Source organism: Triplophysa rosa, linkage group LG9 (assembly GCF_024868665.1).
Source record: "Triplophysa rosa linkage group LG9, Trosa_1v2, whole genome shotgun sequence".
Lineage (NCBI taxonomy): Eukaryota > Metazoa > Chordata > Actinopteri > Cypriniformes > Nemacheilidae > Triplophysa > Triplophysa rosa.
The window spans coordinates 8,683,063-8,707,886 of record NC_079898.1 but is presented as its reverse complement, the minus strand read 5'-3'; the positions used below and the strand labels follow the sequence as shown (position 1 = coordinate 8,707,886).

Sequence of the window (24,824 nt, the reverse complement as noted above, 5' to 3'; positions counted from 1 at the left end):
TGGTCTCGCCTAGGACCTCACAACCCCTCGAGCCGGCCCTGGTCAAACCGCCCAACACTATCATAAGCCCTTTTCATACAGAGATCCTCGAAAATACACAGAAAATGTGTCCAGGAATTTGTCCCGGGATCGTTAGATTTTGTTCATTCACAATGCCAGTGATTTTGGTCATGGTTCACACACACATCCCGTGAAGATCCCGTAAAGACACGTGATGTTATATAGGCTACTGCAATGTAATGTTATGCACATTTTTTTAGTCGTGAAAATTGGGCTGATTACGGTGTTTTTAGTTGGCTAAATAGCGCAATTTGTTAATTTTACTGCCTTTGAATTCACACAGAAGGCACTCTGGCAATTTTATGGGATCAGCGCAGTGTGAATGGGGTTTTACAGTAAAATGATTAATGTAGTTAAATGATCAGATCTCCAGAATGCTGTTGTCTTACCTTCACTGGATGATCCAGACAAGTCAATAATAACATAAACCTTTCCCTCTGGCTCCAAGTCTATCTGCAAGAACAAGCAAAGAATGAAGGTTTTAGAAACAGAACAACTTTAAAAATATTTAGATATCTCATCACATGTTCAATGAAAACTATGTCACTACATGAACAAATCTCAAACAGCTACTAAATGCTGATGTTTTGTTTGATTTTCTTTAGCAATGACTTATCTCACCTTCTTGCAGTACAGTCCAATACATATACACTCATTTCAAAATTTCTATTATATTCTATTAATATTTGTTTTTATTTACTATTTATAGGTATGTGTTTAGGTAAAATGATCATTTTTGTTTCTTTTTGTGAACTACTAACAAAATTTCTCCCAAATTTCAAATTAAAATATTGTTTCTTTTTCCATTTAAAAATGGAGAAATAGGTAAAAATAACAGAAAAGATGCACTGTATTTTTTCAGACCTCAAATACTGCAAAGAAAACAAGTTCATATTCACTTTTAAGCAATACAACAGTAATATTTCTACATGTATTTAGGAAAAGTTCAAAAATCAAAACATTTTAAATGATAACCTTGATTTTTATCACAGTTTATATGTGTCTTGTCATTCTGTCGTTCTTTCACATTGCTGTTGGATGACTTTATTTCACTCCTGAGGTTTGATTTTATTGAAATTCAACACTCAATTCATGGACTCGAATGGCCACAATACATCTAGAGATGATGATGAAATGAAAATATGGAACGGTCTCTTAATTTTTTCCTACGACTTTATATATTTTAAGGAGCACCACAGTCCTGGCTTAAGGCCTGTTCATACCAAGTATGATAACTATAATTATAAGGTAAGGTTTTAAAAATCCTTTTAAATTCAAGAGAAAAACAGAGAAACGATATTGAATGGATTCTTTCAGAGCAATTTTTTGTCCAACTAATAAACGATAAAACATTGACAGTTAATTTTATGAACAAAATTAACAAATGAATGAAGTTTACAGACGTTACACTGCAAAAATACTGTCCTGGAACTGACATGAAACAGAACCCAAATGCAGACAGCTCTCGACAAAAACACTTTATTAGGCATGAAGACAAAACATAACTCAAAATCCCACGAGGGGGAAACAAGAACAAGATGACAAAACTTAACTTGACTTGACTTCAATAAAACTTAACTTAGGTAGGCCGAGGAAACAGAGACAGAGACGAGGTAGACAAACAATCCAGCACACACAAGGGCATTAAATAGGAGAGGAACAAAAGAGGCATAACAAGCAACAGGTGAAGGGTGTGAACTGATAATGGAATAATGAATAAGGAAACAAGGGGGCGGGGCTAAGACGCAAGACAGGAGAGCACATGGCACAAAGAATCAAACAATGGCCATGTGCTTCCAAACACAAACACAAGACATGGGACGGTCGTGATCCTGTCACTCCAAACCAGAAACACAACCAAAAGAAGGGCAGTATCATGACAAATACCTATAACCTCTTGATCCTTATGTTTTACACACACTACCTATGGAAGCCTTACTCAATAACCTTAACAAAAATAATCGAGCACACATGGTCACGAAAAAACAAATAAAATGCTGAGTGTGTGTCAGCAGAAGAGGAAACAGCACTGCGTGGTTTTGAACACGAGTCCTGTGAGGATTGTGCTGAGGCTCAAATGGCCCATATTAGAGGCGGTTCTCCTCTTAGCGGCTAATGACAGCCGAACGACTGCTCCATCAAAACCAGATTACAACAGGAAATGGAGGGAGGATGTGAGGATGAGTGGAGAGATTTCTACATGCTATGAGACTGAATGAGTGAGTGAGGATGTGTGTGGGAGTCGGGTTAGAGGCGAGCTGTCTCATGTTAGAGCAGTCGACACAGGTTTTACACAGGATGCACCAGTGCAAAAGAAAACTGCTTGCAAGTGCACTTACATAATCACACGCAAATTTCACACCCCTAAACCAAAGTACCAACATGATGCTGAGTGCAGTTGCTGAGATTTTTTACACATTCATTAGAATTTACGTACACCTTCAGCCGTGCCTATAGAGAATGTGAAGCTATGTCACGCCGTGTTGAATGTTGCGCCATCTTGGGAGGATCGCTGCTAGTGCGTTCAATGCAGTGTTTTGTTTTTCTTGTTTGATTAGGAATATGGTAAGTCGGTCTTGCTGTATTACGCAGAGTCATTCAGGAAAAGCCCTTGGTTCTTTCACTTTCGATTTCTCCATATATCAAACAAAACAAGTAACGGTACATATAAAAACAATAATAGCAGTGGAGCATGATCCTACCAAGATGGCGGCGCCACTGCAACATAGAGCGTGACGGCAGCTTCACATTCTCTATATTCACAAAACACCACAGCCTTGAGTACCATGTTATTTTTAGATTAAATAAAATTAATAAACATTGCTCATTTAGGTTTGGCTAATTTTTTAAGTTTTGCTATCAAAACTTTTGCTATCAAGCCTACTATAGTTAAAATTCACATTATAAAATTTTGTTTGTTAAATAAATAAATATAATTTTAAGGTCTTTCTTTGCTATATTGCTACAAGGGTGGTTGATGCGAACCATGCCCATGTTTTTTTTAAATTTTGTTACACCACTTTTTGTCTTTTAAATACGCCACAATACAACAATTTCCTAAAAGCATTGTCTGTTATCTACCCACAGTTTACTGAATTTATGAACCTTCAAATTTACTTTTATTAATTTACAAACAAAATGTGTCTTTGTAAGCCCTACGCCTGCTGTTCAGATTTCTTTCTGTATGCTGGAAAATAAATGAATCAGTATTATTTCTTTTAAGATTTGAGACCTTTAACTGATCTGGAGTCAGGATACTCAAATCTTCTTATTTTCATAGATACCAGAAGAATGAATTGCTTTGGTTTAGTATGAGATGTTATACATTACAAATCCAACATAGGACGTTTGGAGTTTGTTATACCGAATGACCCCGCAACCTTCTCACTTCCTTCCACTTCCTATGATGTCATGCTGAGGCTGATCTCTGAACGCTCTGCATCCCGCAGGTGCTACCACACACCAAATATAGCAGCTAGTCACAGCAGGAAGACAGAGTGAGTGAATGTTTGAGTCTTTCTGGCACACATGTCTAGTGAAAAACATTGTGAAAGTAAATGTTTGCGCTAAGCTCGGTCTGTAATGCCCGGCAGAGTAAATTACACATTTGTTGGTGAAAGATATGAAGGCATAAATAAGGAGCAACTAAATGTTTGACCTCCTGACCCACACTAATAAGGCACTATTAAGTGATGACAACGTTCAACATCTGTAAAATACATTCAAATATTCAAAAATTATGTTAGTTGATATAAAATGTTTGTTTATAGATATAGAATAATAATGCTTTAGCAATAATAATAATAATAACCAGATAACATTAATGATAATAATAATTGTTATTATTATTATTATGCGATATATACATGTTAAATACGATTTATATATATATATAACATTTTATTACATTGCAAAATAATAATTAATAAATGATTCATATTATTAAAAATTTTGCTGAAACACACTGAACCCAAGGCCAGTGGAGAGGAACTGTGAGGTGAAGATAGCATCCAAATGTTCCTCATTGTACTGTATACACAGCACACAGATAAGATTTTTGCAGAAGCAATGAAGCAACTTTCCTATCATGATATCTGTCACACATATACGCCCAAAACCACACACATACACACGAAGATAAACTGCTTGTCAAAATTTAATTCCGCAATTTTCGTCTCATCCGGCTTCATATCCCATGGCCCCACGTATTTAGATTAAACTGACATATTTCGATATTTCGCTGAGGCCTGCAGGAAATCTTTTAAATATCTCAAGCGTTTCTCCTAGACAGCAGTGAGATCAAATGATAATAATCACATCGTGCCTCTTACTGGTTCTCAGATGTTTCACGTAATAAAAATATCATTTAAATGTGACGTGTCACCTCTGGAAAGCCAGAAAAGATGTTTCAACCTCTCAGATGTTCCAAGGTAATAGTTTGCAACCAAAAGTCACAAGATTTTAATAAATGTATCATCTAATTCTTCCCAAACTAAACCATTTAGTAGCTCTATATTATTACTGTACATCAATCGTTGTCTCATTTGTAACTCTTTTCAAACTTTAAAACAGGCATTTGATTTAAAATAACTGAGAACATAAAACTGCAGCATCTGTGTAAAAACAAAATTTCCTCCAAATATGTCGAACAAATCCATGTTGTCCACTTGTCATATTGTTATTATTAACTCATAATTTAATGTTGCCTTCTGGAGCTACATGGCCTGTGAATGGACAAACTCACCCCTGTCAATCATTGACAAAAAGACAGCTTAAGGTACAGTCACTTTGACCTCAACCCCAAACATGCCACTTCTGCTTGTATGAGATAGTACGGCCCACCTTCAAATTTAAGAACAAATTGTATATAGACACACATACACTAACACAATCTATATAATAAGAAAAAGGAAATAAAGATGCTTAAAGTATTATGTAAAAACGTAAAAAAAATCAAATCATCAGTGCTGTTTAAACTGCATATACGAGACATGTCAGAACAAAGAGCCATGCCAAAAATAAGTGAATAAAGGATGAAAAGTATAGAGCCGGTGAGAGAGGCCACAGCTGTTGGGGCAGAACACAGAGATGTGTTGTGTTTTATATCTCAGATGACACTGTGTACAACCGTCTGCAGAGTGTGTTCATGAAAGACCTGATACACACCAGACCCCTACAGCTAATTGAGACTCCACCGAAACAAACACACACACCCCTGGACATATAAATAACATATCTGCAATAGATTTGCTGTATTTTCATTTTCCAGGTACCTACATAAAAAATATTATACAGCATCTTAAAGAAACAGTTCACCTCAACATAAAACGTCTGTTATCATATAATTCACAATTTATTTGTTTAATACTTGTATGTGACTCTTTCTCCTGTGAAACACAAAAGAAGATATTTTGAGAAATGTCTCAGACTGGAGTCCATTGTTGTTTGGTTACCAACATTCTTCAAAATATCTTCTTTTGTGTTCAGCAGAAGAAAGAAAGTCATAGAGGTTTGGAATGACATGATGGTGAATAAGAATTTTTCATTTATGGGGTGAACTATTCCTTTAATGTCCACAGTAAGTTCTTCATGTCCAACATACAAAACATTTGGGATTGTTTTTAAGTTTTGGGTCATCCATATGTTTACTGCTACCCATTTTACCTACTTACATAATGCGACTTTATCTTCATGTCAAATATTGTTTCCTTTCATTTCTTTTGTATTTGGGGTGAAATGTGACCTGGGTCACCCAAAAACATCACTTACAGTACACATCCACAATACATTGTACACAAGACTCTGCACAAGACTGTTTACGGTTGCAAAAGAGTTCAGTGCCAGTTTGTGCGTGTGTTAACATGTTTACAAGCTTTGGTATATGCATTAGTTGATATTTCAAGAGGCGACAGCCGTATTCAAATCAGAGACCTAGAGTTAAAAGCATTCCTGACATGCATTCTGTCTCTTTGTCTCTCTAGACTCCTTCATGACTCTTCACATTGAACACTCAGCCATCACAAGTTACATCTCTTTAATATTTCAACTGCTCCACATTTGAGCAACGTGATCAAATGGACAAGAAACCTGGAAATGTTGCTTCTTGGATTTTTCATCATAGTGTTTTCTAAATATTCCAAAAAGATTTCAACTACTGTATTTGTCAGTCTGCACTCATATTCACCAGAGTAGTGGCATTCAAGAGTCAAAATTTAAATATGAATATGAAACTGGAAACAAATTCAGTCATCTCTCATCAAATGCTGCGTTACAAATGATCTTTTGCTGTGCTTTCCAAAGGTATTTTATATTCCCACTGCACACTTTGTATGTTTGTGCCTGTTTTATTTGACTTTTAAAGGAACATCAAGGACAACATTAAAAACCTACCTGAAAAGTTGTCTGAGCCAATAAAAATGTAATTTGTCTTTTGGGATGGATTTAAAGTAATAGTTCACCCAAAATGAAAATACTGTCATCATTTACTCAACCTCTTGTCATTTCAAACCTGTATGACTTTCTCTCTTCTGCAGAACACAAAAGAAGATATTTTGAAGAAAGTTGGTAACAGAACAGCACTGGCTCCCATGCACTTCAACTATGAACCCAAAACCAGTGAATGGGGGCCCGTCAACAACATTCTTCAAAATATCTTCTTTTGTGTTCTGTGGAAGAAAGAAAGTCATACAGGTTTGAAATGACAAGAGGGTGAGTAAATGATGACAGATTTTTTTTTTTGAGTGAACTATCCCTTTAAGCACCAATGGCCCTTCATACACTGCATGTCTTGTAGTTCCCTTCGAGACATTATTACATTAATGTAAATTTACTTAGGTAACAAAAAGAAGTCAGAGATCGCATCACATGAGTTTAAACTCGATTCATGCCATCTGAGACCACCCCAAGACCAACATCATTCATCTGTCAACTTCATAGAGCCCCTGTGCTTAGAAATGCACCCATATGAGCGCACACAAACAACCTTACAAAAGAAGCCCTTCATGGGTGCTCTTCTTCTCTTTTTTTCTTGTTTTAAGTCTTTCGGGACTTTCCAAGTTATTTTGTTATTTAAGGAATGTGAACTTGAGAAAACATGTTCCTCTGCTCAGCACATCACAGGACTGCAGATGGTGCGTTTGTCTTTCTCCACAATCCACAAATCTAATTGGATCTACAGTTACACAGGTCTGAGTAACAAGTCAGGTTTGAATCAACACATTATTCCTCAATGATGAATGAAACTAAATTAATCATTTCATAGTTTTCAGGCGGACATTTCAAGGTAAGATTTGGACATAAACCTAATGCCCTGGTATTTACAAATGTGTCTGGTGGTCTGCCAAGACATGTTTCTGTTCACACCTGGTATTTCTACTGTGTCTCCTGAAACCGGCTGGGATCAGATTTTGTCGATCAGATTTTGTGAATTCAAAGGCTTACATGGCCAGACCTGTGACTGCGACAAAAGATCTTTCACTGTCCAACTGTCCAAGAACCGTTCACTTAGACAGGAAGCGCTGTCTGACAGAGAGACATGTAAAGCAATCAATCACAGGCTGGTTTATCAGACATGTGTTACAGCATACTGATAGGTCGACAAAAATATATACGGACGACATGGCACTATACAAAACACCCTGTAAAATAGTGAAAATATCTTGAGACTCTGAGTACAGTACATTCATTCCATTGACTGACTCTGTGAGAGGGCACGCAGGTTGATTTAAAGGGATAGTTCACCCAAAATAAAAGTTATATAATCATTTACTCGCCCTCATGTCATACCAAACATGAATGACTTTCTTCATTCTTTAGAACACAAAAGAAGATATTTTGAAGAACGCTAGTAACCAAACAACACTGAACCCCATTGACTTCCATTGTGTGGACACAAAACCACTGAGACATTTCTCAAAATATATTCTCTTGCGATCCACAGAAGAAAGTCATATACAGGTTTTGAAAGACATGAGAGGGAATAATCATGACAAAATTGTTATTTTTCGGTGAACCACCACTTTAAAGTATAATATCTGCTTTAATATAATATATCATCATATGATGATTGTTCGACAAGTTTGTTTAAAGGTTTATCAGATGAAGCACCCCATTTGCACAGAACCAAAGCCATGACGCTTCCCATCTTCAGCTCTCCTTCTGTGGAAATCAACAGTGATAAGTCTATGCAGTATGTCTTCATATCATTTAATACCGCCCCCCGCCCCCCATCCCCCCTCATCTCGCTGGGAAGTAAATGTGGGAGAGTGAAAACAGGAAGCCCAGGCTACCGTGTGACTCAAACGCACCGCTGGTATTTTTAGCTTCGGCCCAGCAGTACCCCGGTCCCCATTTCCTCCGGGGGCCACCGTGAGGATACTACTGTCCACTTCTTTGTCGGACCCCAAAGGGAAACAAGGTCAAGCTAAGAAAGGGTCCTGTCAATCCAGACGGCTTTTATATCGGTCCTGTCTGTCAGTAGTAGTGGCCTTAGCGCGGTGGCATTTTGAGGATATAAATATCAGACCACTACTGTGTGAAGGGTCCTGATACTGCATAGACAAACACTCATCAAAACTGACCTAATGTTGCAAAAATGATTGGTGATATTGAGGAACATTTATAAAGAACCTGATCCAACCCAAAGCTTTTTATGGCTGATGGTTGTGACTGTGCATATCGTGCAACAGTAGAAATGTGAAAATACAGAGCCGGATGTGACCCAAATCCACCCGCAAATTGTTACGAGACTTTGTTTGTTTATGGCTGTTGAGCAAAATCACAACCTGCCGCAGACTTGTGAATCATTTTATCAGATTTTCAAGTTGAAACTATGCATTTCATACTATTTGTTTTACTGGTTTTTGCTTTTAAGTCAAGTCTAACACTGATGACAGACTTTTCTCTCCTTTCGGTTTGCATCAATCAAGAAAAAAATAATAAACAGGATAAGTGTGTAAGATTAAGGAGAATCTATTGACAGAAATGCAGTATAATAAACGTAACTATGTGTTCAGAAGTGTATAAAGACCTTAAATAATGAAGTGTTATGTTTTTATAACCTTAGAATGAGCTATTTCTATCTACATACACCGCGGGTCCCCTTACATGGAATTCTCCATGTTGTTTATACGGTAGCCCTAAACGGACAAACTGCTCTACAGAGCGCGTTTCATAAACATGTTTTCTTCTTCAAGAAAGAAGCGAGAATGTGACGCCATCTTTGTTCTGTGTCAGCCACCGTACTGCTTCGAAAGGGCGGTTCTTTAAGATTTTACTGTCTGCTTTAGTAGATTATTGCTGCAGGAAACAACATGAGACTGCTTTATATAACATGTTAAACAGCTTGTGAAAAATGCTCCTGAGAGTGATTTACAGCTTCACTTAAGCCAAAACAATTTCCCAGCTGGTTTCATATAAAGCTAATGCAAGATACCAATTTCATAACACATGATTCAATAAAACCATTCACCTTTCAATAACATGTTCAATGCAATCTATTTATATTAAGAGGTTCAAATTGAATCATCAGGAGGTGATGGAGGAGCTTCTGTATCCCTGAAGGAGTGTGAATACAGTTCACAGCAAACTGTTCTGTTCACAACACCGATTAAACTGGATCTGAATGAATGAACAAAAAAACGAACAAACAAAAAATAATTAAATTAATAAATGAACTGCATACAGTTCATTGGCTGCATACATCAATTACAGATTGGTGTATAGATTCTGCAAAAAAACAATCATGTTTTAGCAGAACAAGAAAAAGAAGATATTTGAAAAATGTTGGTAACAGAAGACCGTTGGTCCCCATTGACTTGCATTGGTTTTGTGTCCATACAATAGAAGTCAACTGGTTTTTGGGTTCCAACATTTTTCAAAATATCTTATTTTGTGTTTTGCTTAAGAAAGAAGATCACACAGGTTTATAATGACAACAGTGTGAGTAAATGATGACTGCGTTTTCATTTTGAAGGTGAACTATTTCTTTAAGCACCACTAAACGAAACTATCTGATGCTGGGAATGTTCACAATTACATGTAATGGCTTGTAGATGGTGTACTGAAACATGAATGAGGACTTGCTCGGGTTGTAATGAACCAGTCAAGGCGGTAGCAGGCACTTGAATGTGTGTCAAATACTGTAGGTGAAGATCAAAAGCTATTTCAAACTGCCTCAAAAGAAAAGGTTGCAGTGGCCCTGCAGGGGCAGGACAGTGACCACCAGAGTCAGCCCACCTACACTAATAGTTTAAAATCAAGTTGCTCTCTTTAAAGGTGAAGTCTTCTGTGGCATTACACAGAAAAATAATGACTGGTTATCTTAGACAGGCTTCTCAAACACTCAAAATTACTTTATAATTTTCTTTGTTCTGTTGAACACAAAAGAAGATATTTTGAAGAATGCAGGACAGCAAACAGTTCTGGGGCACTTTTGACTACCGTTATCATTTCTCCTACTATGGTAGTCAATGGTGGCCAAGAACTGTTTGGTTAAAAGCATTATTCCAAATATCTTTCTCTGTGTTCATCAGAACAAAGACATTTATACAGATTTGAAACAACTTGAGGGTGAGTAAATGACATAATTTTTTTTTGAGTGAACTGTCTCTTTAATTTGTTGACATTTGCCTTACAGTACAATAACTTGTCTGTTGATAAACAAATATATTAAACATTTTCTCTCACAAATGTATCGTTCGCTTTAGAAGACGTTTTATTACTTCCTGAAGTCGTATGCATTCTTACAGATGTGCTTTTTGGAGCTACAAAACCTTGGCTCTCATTCAATGGGTTAATTTTCATTTTCCAGTGAACTATTGCTTTCAATTTACAGATATTTGTATCATTTTGTTCCTGTCAACATGACTCATCACGTGAACCTGTCTCGTCTGTTTAGTTTCGAAACACGCTGGGAAACTGTCATATTCATGCTCCGTTTTGGTTTAGTTGTTATTGCTCCATACCTGTTTCTGTCTCATGTGCCTCATGTTTTTAAACCCCATGTTCTCCTCAGTTCTTGGTCTGCTATTGTTACTTTGGTTGTGTTAAAGACTCTCCCGTGTTTGCTCATGTTTATTAATTAATGTACTCTTTTGGATTTCTACTCCTTCGTCGTGCGAATCATATATACATCACATCCGTGAAACAGTAGCGAACTGTGACGTTTGAGCCTTGGCCCTCTAAACACGCGCAACCACCCCCAACACACACACTAACCACCTATTTCACCTTACTGTGCTTTCCTATAGAAGTGCGCATACTGTACATCATTATACTTACCACATGATACATTTACAATGCTACTCCAGACTTGAAACGTAGCAAGCCGAACAGCACAATACAAATACAAATCATTATTACAAATATACATATTACACACGACAGACACTGCCTCCCAATCTGATCACAAAACCAACACAGACTAACGTACACAATACCAGTTTAAAAAGCGACACCTCATGAGAGAGCTCTCAACAAAGAAAACGTCTTGGTTACGGATGTAACCTCAGTTCCCTGATGGAGGGAACGAGACGTTGTGTCGATCCGACAGATGGGGTTCGCTCTTGAGAACCTATCAACTTCTGACTAGTTTAGAAAAGGCCAATGAAATTGGCGAATGAAATTTGCATGCCGGACTCCACCCCCGGATATCCAGGTATAAAAGGGAGACGGCGTGCTGCATACATTCACCTTTTGGTCTGAGGAGCCTGAGCATCCCTCGACCGCTGCGGCGGGCGGCCAGCGTTGTGGCAAGAAGGACACAACGTCTCGTTCCCTCCATCAGGGAACTGAGGTTACATCCGTAACCAAGACGTTCCCTTTCTGTCGGTCTCTCGACGTTGTGTCGAGCCGACAGATGGGGTTCCTATGGAAAACGCCACAGCGCTGTGCCGCGTCACAATCTCTAGCGAAGCAACGCTGACTGGCCTGGGCGAGTCAGACGTGAGCGCTAGCGCGAAATTGTAACCGTCCAGTGGAGAGGTAGGGGGTCCCAGAGCTTTTGAAGAAAAGGTGGGAAGCCCCTGCCACCGGCCGTCACGGGCGGAGGCCTTGATTCTCTAACAGCGAGAAGCCGCCCGGCACCATAAGGGCCACTGGGTAAGCATTATTCCCTGGGGGAAAAACGCTACAGAGACCACTACCTACCGTAGGGAGGAATTAGTGGAGACACCATCATGGTCTCACCATGAGGGGAGAACTCATGGGAAAATGTGCGGACTGAAGGAGTTAACCGCAAGGTGGGAGGCCACCTAGGGAGGTCATGGGTTGCCGAGGTGGGAACCATTCATGAGGATACATCAGACGGAACCGCCCAGTGGGGGGGAGGGGGTTACCACGTCTGGAGCACTAGGTCCGGTTAGAGCGATGTGGTAGATAACTCAACTATTCCCCGGCCTAAGGGGGCAGGGCTGCTCTGCCCAGCCTGACGCCAGGAAGGTGCTTAGTAATGGATGGAATGCCTGTTCTTACCCAGTGGGGAAAGAAGGGAGGCGGAAATAGCCGACTGACCCACCTAGAGGAAGGGGGGAAGGGCTTTCGCAGGCGTATGCCCTACCGACTGCCGGTCCTACATCGGGCTGATACCGGTTCTACGCGGAGGTTGTGGAACCGCGCGAAGGTGTTGGGCGTAGCCCAACCCGCAGCTCTGCAGATATCTGCCAGAGAGGCGCCCTGAGCCAGTGCCCATGAGGAGGCGACACCCTGAGTGGAGTGTGCCCTCCCTCCTAACGGGCAGGGGCGATCTTGAGATCGGTATGCCGTAGCGTCCACGATCATCCACGATCCAGTGTGCCAGTCGCTGTTTGGAGACAGCCATCCCCTTCTGCTGACCTCCAAAACAGACAAAGAGTTGCTCAGAGCTTCTGAAGCTCTGCGTGCGGTCCAAGTAGAGGCGCAGTGCGCGTACTGGACACAACACGGATGGGGTTGGGTCTTCCTCCCCAGTGGAGAGCGCCTGCAAGTTCACCACCTGGTCTCTAGGGGGAGTGGTGGGAACTTTGGGCACGTAGCCGGGCCGGGGTCTCAGGATAATGTGAGAATCATCGGACCCGAGTTCTAGGCAATCTGTGGACACGGAGGGTGCTTGTAGGTCCCCTACCCTCTTGGAGGTAAGCGCCATCAGGAGAGCCGTCTTTATCGTGAGGTGAGAAAGAGCGGCATCTCCGAGGGGCTCGAAGGGGGGGGAGTCTTGAGGCCCGCCACCTAGGTCGCAAGAGGGTACGGAGCGCGGACGAGGCGGTAGCCTTCTCGCGCCCCTTAGGAACCTAATGACCAGGTCGTGCTGTCCCAGAGGCTTCCCAGCAACTGGGTCGTGATGAGCGGCAGTTGCGGCTACATACACCCCCACCGAGGATGCCATGTGCCCAGGAGCCTCTGTGGTGACCCTGGCCCGAAGCACGGGAGCATCCTTGCCTCTGACTGAGGTTGAGAGGATGCCCCGAACTTGAGCGGTCGTCTGGCGAGTTGGATCGCGTAGCCGAGACGGATCGTATCCCGTAGCCACCGTGACGGGCTCTAGTCAGGCTCCCAGGGACCGAGACAGGGGCTAGGGGTATGATCTGCTTCATCAACCTCCCAGGGGGTGGTTCGATGGCGGGCAGTGCGGATCCCTTGCCGTGGGGAGTCCCCGGGGAGGAGATCGGCTCGATTGACAGTGCTGAGGGCTGCTGATTATACTCGACAATGGGTCTCACCGTGACACAACGTCGAGTTGCCGAACACCGTCGTGTAGATGGTGAGAGCGGCTGTGATAAACACCCAGAGAGAGAGGAAACTCTTAAGAGTGTGGGCTGTTGGGACGGGGCAGGAACTGTCCCGGATCGACCACCCAGCATGGAATGGCTGGGGTCGGGCCCGATGGTATTCTCGATCTCCCTGGGGTCTTCCCATGAGGGGTGCTTCTGCTTTCGCAGCAGCTGCTGACGGGTCGATGGTCTCCCACTCAGGCGGCCCCCCCGGAAGAGACATCGAAGAGGACCAGGGCTGCTGGGAAGCAGACGGTGCACGGGACTCAACGGCCGAGGGCGGCCGAGTCGCGGCGGGGGAGGCTGTGCTTGATAACCTCTGTCTGCTTCCTTACTGTCGAGAACTGCTGCTCGACAGTAGCACCAAACAGCCCCCCCCCTTGCGAGATGGGTGCATCGAGAAAGCGGACCATCTCGGCGTTACTCATCTGTGCAAGGTTCGGCCAGAGGTGTCTCTCATGAACCACAAGTGTGGACATCGCCCGACCCAGGGCCCGCGTGGTCACCTTGGTCGTCCGTAGAGCGAGGTCGGTGGCGGCGCGGAGTTCCTGCGTAAGTGCTGGGTCGGTCTTACCCTCGTGGAGCTCTCTCAATGCCTTTGCCTGATGGACCTGCAGGATGGCCATAGCATGGAGAGAGGAGGCAGCTTGGCCCGCAGCAGTGTAAGCTCTCGACACCAGAGATGACGAGACCCTACATGCCTTGGAAGGGAGTCTAGGTCGAGTCCCCCAGGTGGCCGCCGCCTGCGGACACGAGTGCACCGCGGCGGCACACTCCACCTGGGGGACATCGACGTATCCTCTAGCTGCCTCATCCTCGAGGGAAGAGAGGGTGACAGAACATGTTTGGCGTGGACGCGCCGAAAAAGGGGGTGTTCCAGGTCTTACTAAGTTCCTCATGCACTTCCGGTAAACACGGCACTGGGGGCAGCACTGGGGGCTAGGAGCCGCGCTCAAGCCCGAGGCACCATGTATCCAGCCGCGAGCACCAGGAGAGGCAGTGCGGACACTGCAACCCAATGCTCATGGCGGCACGGGAAAGCATGGCTGACATTTCGACGTCTGCTTCTTCCTGGCCTCGACCCCCTGAGGGAGAGAGCTCTGAGGAATCGCTGGAGTCGGATGGCAGTACGTCACCCCCCGATGCTGCAAGGGACATCTCATCATTATCACGCACCGTTTCCGAATACGTGGTTGAGGAACAAGACGGTGGGACCGTCTCCTGGGGAACGGTCAGACGAGCGAAACGAGGTGCGAACGGTCCGTGAGCCAGTGGCTGGCGGATTAACGCTCACAGTAATCCTCATATCACCCTCGCTGCTTGCCGTAGCGGATGGCAGGGTCGTAGTCCTGCCGTCACGGAACGGGGAGCAGGCGAGGTGGTGGCTGAGTCCCGTGGGAACACAGCCACCCGTGAATGCAACGTCTGAATCGTCAACCGCCCGCAGTACGGGCAGGACATATCCACAACGTCTGCCCCAGCGTACTGGAAGCAGACATCGTGTCCGTCCCCCTCCTCGATGAGTGTGTTGCACCCACGAGAACAGCAGGACATGCCACGCTGGAGAAATTTGCTCTTTTAGAGAAAAAAACTCTTGGAACTGCCGAGAAGCCCAGGGAAAGTCGCTGCAGGAAGGGACAGTCCGCTGCATGATGTCGTAAGATTCCAGCAGTAATTCGGCGTAGAGTTGACAACAGCAGACAGTAAACAGAGATTCTCCAGTGAATAAACTATGATTATAATAAATCTTAATATTAAACTGGTACAGTGAACTAAACATATGGAACTGACCGCAGTAAATTTACCAGTTATCTGATAAAATGTCACTAATGCAGAATAACAGCAAATATGCATAATATGTTAAATTTAAGACTGACCAACATCTCAAATAAAGCTAAGCAACATAAATAAATGTGCACATCAGCAACCAGAATGAATTGAGGCACGGCGGCTTAATAAATAATAAATAACTTACAATTTGATGATCAAATTACTTTATAACAAAGTCTTCCTCCTGTTGTTTTGAACAATGTTTATCAGCTTTTCTATTTTTTCCCGAGACTTGATAACAGAGTTTTCCGCATTTCTTCTTCTTCTTTTGGAGTTTTATGGCAGTTGGCAAACCATCATCAGGTGCTTCTTCCGCTTTACGAGACTGCTTTTGAACAACCCCCCAGATGGCAGAAAGTTAGCAAAAAACAAAGCGCGCCCATTTAGAAAGATGATTGGTCAGTTTTACTTTCACTCAAAATTAATGTCACTCATTGATTTACTATTGTACTGTCAGCAGTAACCTAATTGTAGGCCCCCGACGTAAGCATGCATTCGACTTCATGCAGCATGCGCAGGCTGCGCAGACAGCATATGACATCACAGAACTGTGACTGCTCCATGATCTTGAATTACTCTCGTAAGACTTGGAAATCTCATGTGGATAGAGTCCACATCGATCCAGGAAGTCAAATATACATATCTTATAGGGAAAATCGGCCAACTTTGAATTGAAAATAATATTTTAAAGTTTTTAAACATTTTTTACGATAGTTTAGGTCATCACAGAGGGCCTAGAGGGCCCTGAAGGTTCGCTACTGCCGTGAAATGAAAGCAGACCCAAGAGTAAGTTGTTTAGCGGCATTTTTTCTTATGTTTCTGCCTCCGCAATGGATAATGGGATGGCTCTTAGACCCATTGGCTCCACCTTGGCTTCTGGCTCCCTCGTCTCCACCGTGGCCCGTCATCCCACCAGCTCCACCAGGCTCCCTCCTCTCTCCGGCTCCGCCTTGGTCAATCGTCCACCTGCCTCCACCTTGGGACTACAGTCCTCTGGCTATGCCTCGTCCCTCTGACTCAGTCGGACTCCTCCCTCCTTCCGGCTTCACCTTGTTCCTCTGTTGTTCTGGCTCCAACGCGGTCTTGTGGATCGCCGCCTCTGCAGCTCCATCTCCATTGCTTGTCCCCAGGGTGTCGTCTGCCAAAACTCCACCATGGCTCCTCCCTCCCTCGACTCCACCCTGGGGCCTCATCCTGGCTGGTCTCTGGACCAACATCGGGCTTCTCCTGCTCCGGGCTGCTCCCACTGTCTATTCTGCCCTGGCCCAATGGACTGCCTTCCCTCTGTCTGCCCCTCTTCCTCCACCTGGACCCCCACCCTCCCTCCGTCATTGGACTATTTGTTGGCACGAGGATGCACTTTCCTGGAGGGGGCAAAATGTCACGTTTATGCTCTGTTTTTGTTTAGTTTTGTACTTCTGTTCTCCTGCCTCGTTTGTTATCTTAGTTCTTAATTGCTTATTCCTCTCTTGTGTTTTCTCCTGTTTATTAATTAAGGTACTCTTTTGGATTTCTACTTGTCATGGCTCTGCTTCCTTAGTCATGTTTTTCTTGGTCCTGTAGCAGAGCCATGACAAAGTCTTTGGTTATGTGTGGAGAGAAACATATTATTGTCCGTTTGACAATAATATACGTTCTCTCCAGTGTCTTGTCATTGACCCCATTCCTCTCGTTTCCTCGTTATCTTTCCCTGAGTGTTTAATGTCCCACACCTGCCCCATGTCGTTATCCCTCGTTTGTGTTTCCTATAAATACCCTCTTGTTTCTTTGTCTTGTGTTCGTGGATTGTGCGTGTGTATGTGCTTGTGGATTTTACCAAGTCTGTACTACGTCTGTTCGGTGTTTGATTGCTTCGTGTTCCTGTCCGTGTCATTTGATCAGTTAAGTTTAGTCTGTGTAAGTGTTTGTCTAGTGTTCTAGTTAGTTCATGTGCCTGTGTAGTCTGAGTTGTTATCCCTTTGTCTTTATTTTACCCCCTCGTGGGTTTTTGTTTTGTCTTGTTATTTGTATTAAAAGTATTTTGTTTAACCCCTTCACTGCTTGCCTGCATCTGGGTTCTCTCTCACCACGTCCGTGACACTACTATTATATATAGGCCTACATCACATCCGTGACAAAAACAGAGAATCTGAATATTTTCTCATGTGGGTATTAAAGATTATAGATTGAAATAAAATATTTAACTACAAATGCAATGCATACAACATGATTTCTGGATTTAGTAAAATAGTTAGAATGATCTTAATATTTTTTTCATCATGATTTTTTCAGTCTTTTTCACTAAATAAAAAAACAACAACAAAAGTCATCCATGCACACTACACTGGGAACTTGTGTCATTGCTTGGAAGATATGCATTGCATGATATGTTGTCTTTTCTGTCAGAAAAAGGTACAAAAGACGTCACTGAAGCATTACCCTTTCAAAAACTACACCTTTGCAACTAAAGAGTGTATATTAGTACCTCAAAGGTATAGTTTTGGTACCCAATGTACGCATATCTGTACCTTATGCCTCGTTTCCACTGAGCGGTACGGTGCAGTACGGTATGCAAATATTTCCATATCCACTGTGAATGGTGCCAAAATAGCGAACCGTACCGTACCATTTTTTACAACATAGATGGTCAAGTGAGAAGACACTGGTGGTCTCTGTACTGGCATTAGCACAGTTACTGCTCAATAGGTGCAATAACACACTTCATGACTAATATTGTGCCTCCCTCAGCCTAGGCTGCTCTTCTGAACAACGGTGACCACTTAAAAAAACCCAAACTTAAAAATAATATCAAAACTCTCCTAGATCTCAAATATAAATCAACAAAAAACACAAACAAGTCTTTCTTTTTACTGAAAAACACTTAAAATGATAGTTAATCTGGAAAATGAATCTCCTAATGCAGTCAGATGCAAAGCATGCTGGGAACCATAGATCAACTGCAAAGGTAGTTATATCTACAAAAATGATGTACGTAGTCTCAACACAAAATAAATAAGTAAACTTAATTTGACCAATTTAAATGGGTTTAACATAGAAAATGTGAATTGGATTTACTTGATAATTTGTTCAATTACTCAAACAAAATAATTAAAATCTTAACAACCAAAATTGGTAGATTTTATTCCCAATATTTCAACGTTATTTTTTAAAAAAAACAGGAACATAATTCCATTAAGTATATTTTGATAATTTCTTTTCATAACATCTACTAAGGCACATAATCATTTATTTCAGTGAACGAGGCATAAATGGCACATATTAGGACTTTTTTAAAGGGTACCATACCAGCGACAGCTTTTTATTGTACCTTTTCTTCTGAGAGTGTGTATTATTGTGTATTATCGAATAATAATGCAGAAAACAGTCATAGTAAGAGATTAACAGTAAACTGTCCACATTGATGGAAGATAGCAGCAGACAGCAGAGGTTGAAAAAACCAATAACATAACCCAATATCAGGAAAATCATGGGGGTGGGAGTTTTAAAGTTTACACAGCCGGCAGACCTCAGCCTCCACACCTCCAACTGGCCCCACCATTGAGCTTTTGGTCAAAGCAAATGGACATGAAAAGCTCCTGCGAAGAGCTGCCTGGGATGAACAACATAACACTAACGTGCCCTTTAGAGCAAAATAAGCTTACAGCGTGCATGTGCAGGCATGAACCAGGAGGGGCTGTCTTTGAAATAGGTGTGTGTGTGTGGAGATTGTGGGAAAACGAGTGATCCTTGTATAACCAAACCTCTACAACCTACTCGCACGTTCACACAAATTGCTCCCAAGTTATGCAAGCGCTGCCTGTCCACATCTGTCCAAAAGACAGATGCTGTTTTTCACGTGCTATCATACACTTGCCTGTTTTGACAGACACACACAAACGTGCACAGTCAGTAATTGTGTTCGCCGAGGAAGCCAGACGTAGGCCAGTTGAATCAGCCGGGCGTGAGTAACAATTTAGCCATGTTGTAGTGTTGTAGACTTTTAAACTGGGTTGAACTGTAACTATATGTATGTACTTAATATTAAGAGAAACTTCCGACCAGGAGTAAACTGGATTGTATCAATGAGCTAGGCAATCATTTTGCATGTATATGATGATGTGCACTTCCATCTTCAAGGGACAGATCACCCCCCCAAAAAAAAATCTGTCATTATTTATTCACTGCGTGCCATTCAAAACCTGTAGAGGAACACAAAAGAAGATATTTTGAGAAATGTCTCAGTGGTTTTGTGTTTATACAATGGAAGTCAATGGGGGCCAATGTAGTTTGGTTACCAACGTTCCTCAAAATATCTTTTTTTGTGTTCTGCAGTAAATCAACAATTTTTACCAGTGTAAATAAGACTCATGAATATTTATATTTCATATCAAGATATTGCTTGTAGGCCTATCTTGTATTCCTTATATATTACTTGTCATATTCCATTATTAGTTTTACTCTCGTTTTGGTGAATAAATACACAATGAAAAGTTTGTTTATTAGTTATGTGAGGCAAAAGAAGTTTGAAACATCAAGCGGATCAAACCTAAAATGCTCAGCTCTGTTTCTGTTTGCAAATTGCAGGCTGCTTATTGAATCAATAAAGATAAGTGTAATATTATATGAGTGCACTGCACATTACCGTACCGGGCACTTCAGATTTAATCTTACTACGTCTAAGAACAAATGGTGCAGACAATTAAATACAGATACTGTATAGATTAGTGTTTAATTGTCTATTAGTTGAATGAAAGCCAGACGTTCTGAGCTTCACTATGGACAGCATCACATGTTTGCCTCGTCGAAAAAAGCAACACTAAAATTCACTAGGCCAAGCTTGGTGAAACACATTCATCCAAGATGGCTTTGAGTTAGAAAGTGATAGGATTACGTAAAGTGGTTTATGTCTATATCTGTTTCATATTCATTTCTACTGTACATCAACTAATATGTCCATGTCCTTCAGGCAACCTCTCTGTATATGTGACTGTGTTGTGTAAATAGGTCAGACCAGGACGTCCTTCATCTCCGCACAGATGTACACACATACGTATTTCTGCCTTTAATAATAAGGAATCCTGTGCCAGTCCAATGTGAGATGGCAACATAAAAGCAGACGATTGTACCGACACCACCACAGTGGAACTGATGATGGTACATCAATAATTCAGATCTCCCTCTGTCCCCGACTACAACATCCTCTTGGGTCAAACCCATGTCATATACTGTCCTGCACACCTGCCATATTAGGAACATTAAAGGGACCATGCTGGACATCTATTGATATTCAACAGAACTATTCTGGACTCTTTCTTTATTGACATAGTATACTACTCATTGATAAAGCATTCTATTACTGATTTACTGCACTTGACTGAACTTGAGACATCTGGACAGGGCACGCAGGAAAGAGTTGATGTTTGACAGGTGTCAACACAAAAGTGACAGTCACTTACAGAAGAATGAAGATTTGTTTTGTTTGTGTGTCTACAGGTTTGACTCAACCTTTATAGACGAGTGCCATATTAAATAAAGTGAAACTGTTTTGGTGATCACTGTTTGAAATGCTCATAAATCAAACAAATTAGTCAACATATTTCTTTTAGAATTAGAACAGGGCATCATCACAAGGGATGCATGAAACTGGAAAAAACTGGCATTGCCACACAGTTTTTCGTGTGAGACACTGTTAAAAATATAGGTGCTTCACGATGCCATAGAAGAAACTTTTTTGTAGAAAGATATGGTTCTTCAAAGAACCTTTGACTGAATGGTTCTTTGTGGAACAAAAGAGGTTCTTCTATGGTATCGCAGTGAAGAACCTTTTAAACAAAGGGTACACTCTTAAAAATAAAGGTGCTTAAAAGGTTCTTCACAGCGATGCCGTAGAAGAACCATTTTTGGTTCCACAAAGAACCATCCAGTCAAAGGTTCTTTAATGAACTATCTCTTTCTTACATTTTTATAATCTGAAGAATCTTTTTTCGCCACAAAAAACCTTTCGTTAAACAGAAAAGTTCTTCAGATGTTAAAGGTTCTTTATGGAACCAAAAGTTTCTTCTATGGCATCGCTGTGAAGAACCTTTTAAGCACCTTTATTTTTAAGATCTTCTAACTCTATGCTTCCCCTTTCATCAACTTTCATCATATGATTGCGAGACCTTTTATTGTTAATTAACTGTAGTTTCTTGGTGTCAACATTTGTTTGTATGATTGTTCCCTCTGATTGTTTGGTGTATTATGTTTGCCAATTGCTTGTATTACTTTGTAAAGTGACCTTGGGTTCTTGAAAGGCGCTATAAAAAATAAACATATATTATTATTATTATTATTTTAAAGCACATTTTTTAAGAGTGTATGCCATATGAAAAATACAGAATGACTTCACCAGATAATCAATTTTTGAAAAATGTTTTGTGGGGAACTGCATCCTCATGAACAATAAAAAGCTCAGTTTCAATTTGTGCCTTGCATGTCTTGTACAACTAATAATACTAAACTCTGTGTGCCCAAGAACTCATAAGTCTGAGTAAATTACATCATATAAAACAAATATAATGCTATTTTATCTTTTGAAAATAAAGTTAAATATATATATACTATATTATGTGCGTTCTGTGACTATTGCGGATTGCATTGCAACGTCTATTCTAATAAATACATTGTGCAGCCACAAATCATCACGGTCATATCTTTAACAGTCTAAAAGATTAACCTGATGATTACAACAGCCTTTTTTTACTTCACACTGAACCAGTACATTGTAAACATTGAAACGTGCAGCTGGTACCTTCTAACAGACCTGACTACAAATCAGTTTCATCACTGTAACCTAATATTCCCAAGGACGCATCAGTAATATTGAATAGCATTTGTGATCAGCCAGTTTGGTAATACTCTTTCAGGTTAACCTGACAAAACATGTATACCTTATCTGTCTCACCATGTGGCATCAGGTTATCACATGGTAGCAATAATGACGGCTTTGCAGCTGCAGAAATATTTATGACAGGCAGCAAAAGCTCGTTCGCCGTCTCCATGCAACATGGGTTATCTGAGCATTCATCTGAGGCCTGGCTTTACTGCAGAAATGATGCAGGTGGCATCAGAGCAAGAGGAAAGCAACACACACACACACACCTGCTGCTTGAGCAAGACCCCAGTGATGTCAAGAACACTGAAGGGGAGATGTGTGCTGCTCACACTGCAGTATGTTGTCGTTTCTATAGTGGAGAGTGAATGTGTGCATTTATTGATTAAACATTAGACATGTTTAAAAACAACGAACATTACCCAGTCCTCGAAGTGTTTGCTGACGTTTTGCAGCAATTCCTCGAACTGAATGGTGCAGTTGGCCACGAAGTCGTCGTAGCCAATCGGCGCGTCGTGAAACACCGACAGCTCGATCTTCCGGCCGTCGTGCACCTCCGTCACAAACTCGTCGTGCCAGGCGGGACTGTTCGTCCTCTGTTTGGTCGAGGTCTGACCCACGCGAAAATCGTCCACGTTGAGGGCGATGTACGTGTCCAGCAGAAAGGTCTGCGTCTTGGGTCCGACGGCGTGTCTGAGGGACCAGGCTGTGGGCTTCAGGTCCAGAGCCTCGCAGATCTTAATCTTCAACAGACCGTTAAAAACCACCATGGCGTTACGATGTCAGCCACTTTTCCGACAATATTCCACTGGTTAATACTTCAACTGGTGTATCTCAACGTCCACGACTGGTTTTTGTCCTTATGAAACCACTTTAAATGCCCTTCTTCTAAGCATGCGATGTGTATTTTCTACTAGGAGATCCAAGCCGAAAGGGAGTGGGTGATCTGTGAACACCCTACATGTGATCTCTCCAAACACCCCTGGCGAGATAAGTTGGTCAGATGCAGCATTCCACACCTCAAAATATGCCAGAAATAAAAGCTTGATGTCCTGAGAGCGATCAGCGATCCTCTCTCATGTTCCCTCTTATGGCTGGAGCACGGGATGCGTCTGTCCAGCCAGATCTCCTCCGCGAGGAAAGTTATCCGACTTCACATTCAATCCAGACAGGAGAGCGGCTGTTTTTAAAGGTTCCGCACTCTTTCGCTTCTCACGGGATCCGTCTGTATACTCGGTTCCCTTCGGACCTGCCTCTTTTTCTCCCGACTGTGTGTGTCTGAAGGTTGCTGCAGGAAATGCGCAAAACACGTCAGTGGGTGAGAGCGGAGAGGGCTGAGTGCGCGTGCGGCACGGGAGCGGCACCGTACCCGCTATGTGCTCAAGCATCATCCACAACACGGCTGCTTTTTGCATTAAGCGTGTGTGAATACAAAGCGAGGATCATTACTCCTGGCCCAAATTATGCAATGCAGACGGAGTCGGGTCTATCTTCATGCACAGACAAGGAGCGGATAACTACATGATTTCGTTTCATTTATTATTTTTCATCATATGCACAACTTATTTAACAGATGCGCAAAATGGGGCGTCTTTTTTTTCACTTTTCAAATGTTCTTTTTGTTCATTTTCTACGGATGTTGACAATGCAGTGCCGTGATATGTCATCAGAAAAAAAAGATATTTGACGTTGACCTCATGTGACTCGGGTCTCTGTATTGACAGTGGCGCACCCAAGGGCCGCGGCGCCCCCCCAAAAAGTCACTGGACCCCCATTGCCCCCCAACCAGAATGAGATTTTTAAATAATTTTATTTTTATATTAGAATAGTAGTAGTAATATTTATTAATCATAATACTAGTAAAAACTTCACATGTTCCCAGTAGTATTAATGGCAATGTCAAAACTCTTAACCATTAGATTCAGGCGTAATACATTTTTTGAAATATGTCTCCCAAAGATTTGTACTGGCCCCTTTGTGCCACCCCATAAAAAAAATCCTGGGGCGCCACTATGTATTGAACGACTGCATATAGGAATGTATAATATATTGTTGCCATGTTTAATTACAATATTTAATGTAAACTTGCTGACGGTGCATTTTATATTTTTACATTTTATATAAATGCAAAAGAAATAAAGAAAGGAATAGAAAATATATGAACAAAATAATATAAAACATTGTTAAAATGTATTCATTATAATAATGCATTAACAAAATTATTTGTTAATTTTGTGAAAGTGTTAATGTGTCACATCAGAGGTCTGAAGACAACACAACTCGAGCACGTTGTCGCGCAGGGTCACCTATTATCATTAACCTGACAAAAGCGCCATCCT

The 24,824-nt window shown here is 41.7% G+C and overlaps 1 protein-coding gene across 1 annotated transcript in view; it reads right to left on the bottom strand.

Annotated features, from left to right (window-relative positions):
- prkceb (protein kinase C, epsilon b) overlaps positions 1-24,220 on the bottom strand; it is an 81,774-nt gene extending 57,554 nt beyond the window's left edge. Inside the window, exons 1-2 of the mRNA XM_057341996.1 lie at positions 22,908-24,220; positions 450-513 (exon numbers count right to left, since the gene is read on the bottom strand). Coding sequence (XP_057197979.1) covers positions 450-513; positions 22,908-23,255 — 412 coding nt within the window. The 5' untranslated portion in view covers positions 23,256-24,220. The remainder of the gene's footprint in view (positions 1-449; positions 514-22,907) is intronic.
- Between the last annotated feature and the right edge of the window lie 604 nt (positions 24,221-24,824).